The sequence below is a fragment of the Cynoglossus semilaevis genome, chromosome 19, assembly GCF_000523025.1.
Source record: "Cynoglossus semilaevis isolate Cse_v1.0 chromosome 19, Cse_v1.0, whole genome shotgun sequence".
Lineage (NCBI taxonomy): Eukaryota > Metazoa > Chordata > Actinopteri > Pleuronectiformes > Cynoglossidae > Cynoglossus > Cynoglossus semilaevis.
In genome coordinates, this window is record NC_024325.1 from 14,970,760 (window position 1) to 14,980,775 (window position 10,016).

At 39.8% G+C, this 10,016-nt stretch overlaps 1 protein-coding gene across 5 annotated transcripts in view; it reads right to left on the reverse strand.

The window, feature by feature from the left end:
* Positions 1-10,016, reverse strand: part of LOC103395519 (phosphatidylinositol-binding clathrin assembly protein-like) — a 29,421-nt gene that overhangs the window by 12,116 nt on the left and 7,289 nt on the right. For all 5 annotated transcript variants that reach the window (XM_008333248.3, XM_017041680.2, XM_017041679.2 and 2 more), the window contains exons 2-7: positions 5,829-5,971; positions 3,992-4,067; positions 2,660-2,762; positions 1,861-1,954; positions 1,629-1,740; positions 353-459 (exon numbers count right to left, since the gene is read on the reverse strand). In XM_008333248.3, coding sequence (XP_008331470.1) covers positions 353-459; positions 1,629-1,740; positions 1,861-1,954; positions 2,660-2,762; positions 3,992-4,067; positions 5,829-5,971 — 635 coding nt within the window. The remainder of the gene's footprint in view (positions 1-352; positions 460-1,628; positions 1,741-1,860; positions 1,955-2,659; positions 2,763-3,991; positions 4,068-5,828; positions 5,972-10,016) is intronic.

Below are 10,016 nucleotides of genomic sequence, written 5' to 3' on the forward strand. Positions count from 1 at the left end.
AAACAGGAGTAAATCTATAGATGCAGAAAAGAGGAACCGGAAAAAGATTAGCGAGCCCCTGGACGCTGCGTTACAGTCACTTAGAGGTCGTAAAGTATGGACTGTAAATCAGATCCCAAGGGTCACAGGTGTCGGGAGCAAATCTCAACAGGTTGAAGTGGAATTTACGGCCGCGGCCGCGAGGAGAGAGCGGTAGATTTACGTAAAGAGGAGAGGAGAGGAGAGCGGAGATGGCTGTTGAGTTTTGCTCCAGACGGATATTACCACCACCACCACCTCCTCCAGTGGTGTGTGCCCGTCTCCTCCTCCGCCGAGGAGACGGAGGAGGACCAGTCGGACAAACAGACGTTACCTCTGCCACTTTGAGAAACTCTGACAGTTTGGTCATCCTGTTCAGGAACGTCTTGTAGATCTCCAAGGCTTCTTTGCACTGGTTCTTCTTCATGTCGAAATATTTCTCTGCGTATTGAAGAAGAAAAAAAAAACACAATTAGTATAAGAACCAGGTGTAATTAGCAAATTGCAACGGCAGCGATTTAGAGGATATATGTTTGGCAGAATGTCAGACACTGGGCAGGAATGGTCTTAGTTCATGGTTAATCATGTCGTTCTATTGTACTGAACCAAAGAGAATATTGAGTTTTTAAACACAATTAGACTCAGTCATTTGGAAATGGTCCATGTAAATTTGGGTTCTCTGTGCTGCCCTCATTTCACTGCACCAACGTCCAATGACAAAATCCACAAATTTACATAATGACACACGCAGTAGTGATGATCAACCTTACGTTTAACCAAAGGAAAAATAAGGAAATCCAGTCATGTTTTAGCATCTTAGTAAAAAATAAAACCTAATCTCCAATCTCTTTTTTGCTGTAAGGCTGCCCTGCAAATGAACACAAAGCTAAATGGCTAATAATTACACTGTTATGCTAATCACAAATTTATTCTAACGTTGTTGTTTTGGCAGCACAAACGAGCTACGCTAAGTAGCTAATCTGTATGTTGTTGGGCTAGTCAACAATAAATTAACTAACCCTAATTGTTTTGAATTCCCAGCAGCCACTTGTGATAAGTTAAAGGTAACATTTTGGTTACTCAGTGTTTGTTAATACCACAGTTTATTTAAGCTAATTTATGATTAGCTCGTAGCTTATACCTAGCTTGATGGCTAGCAGAGCTAAACAGAGCGCGAAGGATGCATAACCTGCATCTGGCTAGCACAGGTTAGCACAGGTTAGCTCAACTAACAAACCAGAGGCAAAGGTAAGCCCGTGATGCATTCAATGTCCTAAGAAAAAATATTGGAATTTAACAACTAATCATTATTTCTGTGGAATTCTTCCTACTGTTTCCGAGCCACTCGGTCATGACATACATTTTCTGCCTCATAATTAAAATCAGGTCAATTACATAATGAATCGTTTATTCAACTTCACAGCAAAGACTAAGCTAATGGTTTGTTCCTCCTCACTGGTTTAATAATTAACGGCTGACGCTTTCTCTCAGTCTTTAATTGAACTTTGAGAGACAGTAGGAGGAAACAGCTGGACGGAGTGTAGACACTGACTGTTGTTGTTGTTTCACTGCAGCTCTAACAGTGACCGACTCCTGTGTGTTTGTCTTACCCAGCATGTTGATGACGCCTTCGTTGTACGCAGCAAACAACCGTATGGAGTCTTTAAAGAGCAACATGAAAGCCGTGTTGATGATACCGTTGGTCAGCTCGTTGGAGTTGGGCTGGAGGACAGAGGACAGAGGACAGACAGGAGATGAAGGTAAGGTCAGGGGGGGGAACATGATCCAGTCACAGCTACAGTCTGCCTCACGCCGGCGTTGGTTTTGCTAAGTCATGTCTACCTGGAAGTCCAGCAGGGCGTCCAGCTGGTTCTGAATCACAGGCAGGGTCTTAATCAGCTTCTCTGTGTTCATGGTGCGCATCACACCGTCGGCTCTGGTAAACAACACAGGCAAAGGTTTATGTGCAGAGGGAAATATTGGGATTTTAACATAAAATGGCACAGAAATTAAAAAACAAAACACAGGAAATCTGGAGACATCGGACTCTCAACTCCTGCCTCTGAGAGTCAACAGTATCATAAGAATAATATTCTGCCATAATCTTATTATTCTGTCTAATGTTTGGGTGAAAATGTGTGTCTTAAAAGTCTGACTTAATCTGTGCAAACGTCAACTTTATTACTGATACTGATACTACTCATAATTTAATTTAAATAATTTTCCAACAACTGATACTTATTCATAATTTAATTTAAATAATTTTCCAAATGCCAGTACCGGGGAGTAAGTGTTTCCACCGCAGGGACCGGGAAGTCAAATGCAGAACCAGAACCAGTTAGTTTGACTCCCAAATGGTCTTTAGCATAAAAAATAAACTCTGAAGTTGTAAAACTTCTGCCTGTGACTAGAAATAACTGCTGTAACAGTGATGTGACACCGCGGGGACTCGTCGTCGTCGTCTTTGTGTTTCCTGGGAGATTGAGTGGGAGGGAGGAAGCGCTAATGAGAGGACGTGTCTGCGCCTGAAGACTGATGAGCTAGTTAGTGTTAGCTAAGTCAAACATGCCTTTATACTGTGTGTGCAGTTGTGACACAGTGTGTGTGTGTGTGTGTGTGTGTGTGTGTGTGTGTTTCTTACCCTCTCTTCATCTTGGTGAAGTCCACTGCTGCTAGTCTGTAAGACATGGCTTTTTCATTCAGGTAGCGGCTGTAGCGTCTGATGAACGTTGACATGTTGTAACCTGGGGTAGCAGATAGGGGGCACTGCAGTTAGGGACCAATCACATCGACACTTTTCCTCTAAGCCTTGACTTCAGCTTCTGTTTCTGTTTCCGTTGACATTTTGAATTTAATAAATCATAGAATATTATCTAAAATTGAATCAGAACATCTCAGCTCCTCTGTGAACTAAGCACACAAATTAATCCAGTCATTTTATTTATAATTTATACTCAGAGGTTTCTGAACGTGTTCTGCTGCGCTCCACTATTTTGAAGAAATATTTTTTTCCAAAATTAATTTAAAACAGCAAAAAATCCTACTGCTATTCTCATTAAATTTTCCTGCAATTAAATAATTAAATTCAACCTGCCCTTTTGGTGCCCCCCTGTGAGAGCCCGGCCCCCCACTTTGGGCACCGCTGACTCAGATGCTTATGAGCCACTGGTTTTATCCTAAAGAACTCTTTCATATTTTGTTTTCCACGTTCACTGGGATACAGTTACGCCTTTACTTCCATGCGCTGAACTCCACTGACCTTGAGTTAGAGACTATGGAGTTTTTCACTGCTAATGTGAATTCCCTGTCATCTATCATTTATATTATTATCACCTTCTCATGGCGAGAGCAGTGGAGTGAGTGCAGCGTCTCATCAGGGTTTATTGTATTCCGTGACATTAGCTCCTGGAGGCGCGGCGTCTTTTCATCTGTCTGTTATTGTCCGGCGTTGAGACGAGTACAAGACCGTGAACTAAATCCAACTGCAAATACAGTAAAGCAGACTGTCGTCTTCTGCCAACATCGTCCTGCTGACTGGACTTACCAATCACTTAAGAGCCTTTCCATCTCACGGCTGCAGACAGTTTTGAGTTTTACCTCCGTGAACAAAAAAAAAACTAACTGTTGAAAAGCTGCAACAATGCACCATTTCTACCCTCACTTTGTTTCAGAAACCCCAGGGTTGTAGGTGCGACTCCTGCCTTGCTGTCAGTGAATTGATTTGTTTCTAATTATTTACTCACTGACTTTATTCTCCCCCCCCTTTTTTTTTCAATTCCTGCAGCTTTGTGCAAAAAAAAACCCACGTTTCTGTAGCTTTGTAATCACAGACTGTAGTTTAGTTTTTTCTTTTCAAAGAGGTTCATTGATGGAGTCACAGGAGCAGGGAGGAGGGAGAGTGGGGACATAAAGTCATTTTGTTGGATGTGCAGCACTGCTGAGTTTACAAACAGCCCCCGTGGCATTAAATCACCTTGTAATGCAGCCTTATCTAGAAAGTTGTTGAGGTTGAAGAGCGTGTTTCTGGAGGCCAGGTACTGCATCAATCTCTGAAGGAATAAAAAAAGGAGAAAACAGATGAAAGACGTTAGTGACTTATCTGTTCCTGCTCACTGACAATATCAGGGTAATGTCCACGCAGTTACACTGGGTCCAAGTGTGTGTGTGTGTGTTTCCATTTGTGGACAGTCATTGTTGCCAACAGGAAGCATTTTCTTGACGTAAAGTCATCGAACTGATATTTTGACGTTGTTAAAACTGAGCTGGACACAGATGATGTTGGCTTTGAGGCACAACAGCTTTGGGCCCCTGGGTGGGGCTGGCCCCTCGTTTTGGGAACCACTGCTTAAACCCATGATTATCTTCATAGTCGTCACAGCTTTGTTGTTGTCGTACTTTCAGCCCCGGCCTCTGTTTCTCGTTCTTTGACGATGACTATTGGACGATCGTTTCTATACTTATTTTGCGATGACTAGTTTGACTTTATTTACTTTAAAATATTTGGAATAAAACTACGTTATAGTCTTTTTGATTTAAGTTATAAATAACCTCAAATTGATAATGAGATTTTAATGTTTTACACATCACCAAAATACACCAAAACACTGTGAGAGACATTGATTATGGAATAAATGACTAATCACAGTCGTACGTTTACATATCGAACAAATTTCACTAAAAGACTAAAAAACCCCAAATTAAAGTCAATAATTGATTTGTTAATAGTTTGGTAAATGATTATAAAATAAAAGCAAAAATTGAACAACTGAATTTTAATGGTAACAGCAGAGAAGTCTCATGTCGTGGACTCAAATAACCAGCAGTCGGCAGATCATTGTAGGAAACGTGTTGTGCAGCATGGATGGTATTTCACACACGGTGCACATTTCCAAGGTCAGTCAGAAGTGTTTACGCTTTAATATGTCTATTCATCAACCTGATGGATGGACTTTGAAAACATTATGTTAGATGTTGTATTTTTTTTACCATGATAATGCGGTCTCTACAGCCGGTCACATCGAGTTGTCGCCGTGACAGCGATGTCCGAGTCAGCAATGTCCTGCTCTGTTCGCAGCCCCAGCTGCGGGGCTTTTGTTACGACTGCTGGACCACACTGCTCAGTGATGGTGCTCACGACTGAGCGTCTGTGGTGTCTGTACTGTCTGTGGACTGTACACGGGAATTGAATTGGATGTGGCCTATTGGTTTCAATCTAAAGTTTTTTGAGCCTCGAGGTTGTAAAAAAGAAACGACTGCTTCAGGATTTTAAAACAAGCATTTGAGTCTTTGGTTTCAGTCTGTGTCTTCCCATCGTTTCTCTCTTTTTTTTATAAGAATATAACAACAATGTTGAGTACTATTCACTAATATATTCACTAATATATATACTAATAATAAGTGTTTTTTTTTTCTTGAACAAACAACATAAACAGACCTGATTTTCGGCCTCGAGTCACTGAGAATTTATTCATATTTTCGGATAGAAACACTGAGCGTAAATGCCTGTAAAAATGATTGGTCAAACAGTTATCGCTGACTCCAAAATAACCTCCGCTGGTTCTGAATGCGAATGTATCAGTGAACGGTCGTTGGCGGTGGTAGATGAAGAAGATGACTGTTATTGCTGTAATCGATTTTATAACCTCATAAAGTCCGAGGCAGTGGTTTGAGGAGATGGTTTTGTTTGTTTTCGGGTCTCATTAAAAAAAAGCCAGCTATTCCCAAATGACAAACTGTTATTTTCTTCTCGTAATTGTGTTCTGCAAGCGCTTCCAGGGCGCTCCCACTTTGCGGGCGTCCAATCAGCTCACCTCGTTGCCGTACATCATGAGGTGGTGCGTGGTGATGAGCGCTTTGAAAACCACTATCCAGCTGTTGCTGGCCGTCCGCTCCAGCACCGTGTCTGCCAGGTGTGGGATGCTGACGTTCAGCTCATTGGTGCAGTGGATCAGGTCTGGAAGACAGAGGAGAAAAAAAAACACTGGGTGTTGAACAGAGACGATGGTGGTTCGTTGTCTGCCGTCGGCACGTGTTTTAACAGACAGATGTGACGACAGATCAGCTGTAAAGCAGCAGGTTTTAGGTTCAGGAGTTTAACAAAACCATAACGACAAAATACCTTCCACTACAGCTAATGCCTCTGTGCCTGCACATTTTCATTTTTAATTTAATTTTAATTTTAACTTTTAAATTTCATTAATTCATTTCATTTTTTAAGACTATGCTGATTGGAGCTTTATTTTGAAAATATAAAATTTAATTTTCTATTAATAGTCAATGGTTCAACTCTGATTATAGGAATCTTTTTTTTTTAATCTTTGAAGTAGGTCATAGTTTCTTAGAGCATTGATTCCCAAAGACTGGGTTGCGACCCTCAGGTGGGTCGCAACCGTTGTTTTTTGGGTCGTCTCGCATCATGTTTCCCAGGATTTTACAATAATGTTTATTGACTTGGGTCGCGAAGGTTTCTGACTTTTAAAATATGGGTCCCCAGCAAAAAAAAAAAAGTTTTGAGAAACACTGTCTTAGAGCAACTTTTTAGTCGTCATTTATAACCTTAGCGATCTCGCAGCTTCAGCTAATTACGAATCAACGGATGAAATCCAATCGACTGTTGTGTTCATTTTCACCTGCTCGATATCGGCACAACAAATCAATGTGCAAATGATCATTTAATGGCAGCCGCTGTATGGACAGATGAATCAGACCCGGAGATACTGTGTCAAAAAAAAAATCCATTTCCTGGCTGTGGTTCAACAACAACAGCACTTCCTTCCGACTCCAACGCCAATGTGTCAACAAAATACCGACTCACGGGATGGAAAGTTACATTACAAGGTCAAGTCCATTCCAGCAACAATCAACGCGGGGGATGCATAATTTATAAAGCAAATGAAAAGACCGATGTCAAAGAAACAGACTGATGATGAATAATGACTGAGAGTTTTTTTCGTCCAGCCCATCTTTGACGAGCACTGATTGTCTAAAGCTGAGTTGACCCCGACATTTTCCAAGCGTGATTCACGTCTGTGAGTGACAGGAAGTGAAACAAGTTTCCGATAATGAAAGGCTTTGCTTGTGTGCAGAGAGTGAAACTCAAGGATATGGAGAATGTGGTGAATTCTGAAGGTAAAATAGAATAATTAGGTTTGATGATAGTCAGAAGATCAATTTAAAAGTTTTAACTCGGTTTAACAGACTCGACATTAGGTGTATTTCAGCTGCGGATCGTAAAACAACATCCTTAACCGGGGTCATTCAGTTAGAATATGAATATTTTCTATGGTCTGTAAACAGGAAGTACTTACACAATATGAATATATTGAAAAACATTCAGTGTTTTTTAAAACGTAACCCCTTCCCCACGATGGCTGTTTTGTTGTTTTTCTCGCGTCGGCAGAACACGTTATACGTACATATACAATCATTTTGTCGCCATCTACAGGCTCGTCTCAGACCAGTCTTAATGAGATCAGTAGGATATTAAAATAAAAAAAAGTCATGTTTGGAAATTAAAAGATTAATCACGATTATTTGTCAGCTATCCTGTGATTAATCAGATTCATTTTTTAAAGTGTTTGACAGAGCTCGTCTTATATATAGCACAGCGACACATTCTGCAGATAAAGACATTGGTTTGGAGGGAGAAATTTTTTTTTTCATTTCATCTAAAGGTCAGCTGATGATTTCCAACCATAATTATAACTTTCTGCCTTCAGAGTGACGCGGTAATGGATAACAATCACCTCTAGGCACACGAGTGATGCATTGTGGGTTGAACGTTGCTAGGCATTTGAGCGCAGTTGCATTCCTGGTCTACCATAACTGTAATATTCTCTTTACTCTCACTTTGATCTTCGCGTGGTCCATGAGCCACTGTTTGAATTTGCAGACCCTAAACTCTGAAGTTTTACTTATCTTTAAAAATCTTTTAAAAAATAGATTTTTCCAAAGTTTTTGCCGATATGGGAATTACATTTATCTCAGTTTACTGCTCAAAAAAAAATAGATTTAAAAATGAAATATTCATAACACCTTCATCTAAACAGATATTATTTAAAGACCAACACCGGTAAAAAAAGATATCAGTTTAAATTCCTCCTCTCGTTACCTTCAGGGGTCAACACAGCGCCTCCATCTGACTCCCTGTCTCCACCGCTCTACTGTCACACCGACCGTTTTCATGTTCTCCTTCATTACAGCCATGACTTTTCTCAGGGCCGTCTCTGGTTTCCCTCTCGTTCCTAGCATTAAAGTCCCATCCGTCTCTTTTACGTCCGCGGTCTGTCCTCAGTTTAGTTCATCTAAATCTCTTGACACTCTGACTCCATATCCAAACTGCTTAACCTTATCAGTGCCTCTGATCTGCTCATCTCTATTTCTGCTTATCGTAGTCACTCAGTAAAAAATCTCAGCGTCTTCATCTCTGCCACCGCTGGTCTAACCCTCACTTATTTTTTTTTTTTAACCTGGGAGCTGGACTTCTTATGAACCTAACTTAATTTTATTTTGAAAATACTGTCCGTTATTAAAGATGCAAAATAATAATAATAATAATTATTATTGTCATAATTATCATCATCATAAATAATAAAACTGTTAGGTATAATGTGGCAACATTTTTATTATAGGCTTTGTAATAAATTAATCATAATTAATTTCATTTTACCAAAAAACTATATTTGACACAATAAGCAAAGTCTTTTTTTATATATTTAAAAAAATTTTTTTTTGATGTCTGACTCAGTGACTCAACCTTGAAACCTTTGCAGTTGCACCACTTCAGCCAATAGGAACACAGCTAACTGCCCCCCGCCTGCATCAGCGCTGACTGACCACCTCACCCTGTCTTCACCTCTTTTGTGCCCTGTCTGTTGCTATGGATGGTTTGACTGCAGATATTTAAATTTATCCACTCGCATAATGTAAAACTCAGGCGTAGCATAATCTGCATGGCAAAAAAAAAAAAAACCCTTTGAGCAAAATGTCCCAAAATGTAGCAGATGAGATTAAAGAGAAAAATCCACCAACAAAGAAAAACTTGTATTAAAAACTTTCTTCCCGAGTCAAATCCGAGGCTCAGGATCAGAGGTTATCAGGGTTTATTTGAAAAGCTGTGTCAGGTTTTTTTTTTTTTTTTTTTCTGAACCCAGTGCATCAGAGAGTCTCGGCTGATACCACGACTTAATATTACGTGAATGTCAAATGCATCTGAAACCGACAGCAGCAATTCCGCCGTGTGAACGCTTCCATTTCTGTTATTTTTTCAATTAAAACCTGGGGAATAATCACACAGTTACCGTTAACAGTGTCTGAGGTCGTGACACCGATTTAAAACGGACTGTTTGAATGTAAAATCTCAATGTTTAACATGTAAAAAAGTGGTTAAAAATATATTTTTAAAACTTTTACTGGAACATACTTTACATGTGCAATATATCTTGCAGTAGTGAATTAAATACATGTAGTTGTCTGGTATTATATAAGTAAATTTTTACACTATATGGTGAATACCACACAATGGAATTATATTACATTTTATTATTTTTTTTATTTTAATTGCTCATGATCTACTTGCAGTTCCTTTGTGATCCACTAGTAGATTGCGATTGTGATTAATTCTTGTGGCGGGCTAAACACTTCTAAGGCCCGTTTCTAGCATAGTAGATTTGGAGCAAAAATATTTAGTGTCAGTTAATATTTTAACTCCACCCCGTTTGATGTGGCCCACTTTTTTTTTTAAAAAAAAGGGCTACATTCTTCTGGCCTTTTTCTTTGTCTGTTTAGCTGCGTCTGAGTTCACAGATGAAGTTGTCAACAGTTAGCTGATTGAATCTTTGGCTTCTGCTGTCGGACACCGTTGACAGTGGGAAGGTTGAATTAACTGACAGCTGTGTGAATGTGTAGGTAAATGTGTTACTGCTCAGACTGGGCTTCTATATAAATGGACTCAACCCACAAAAAATGGTGTGGGTTTTTTTTTTTTTTTTTTGAATTCC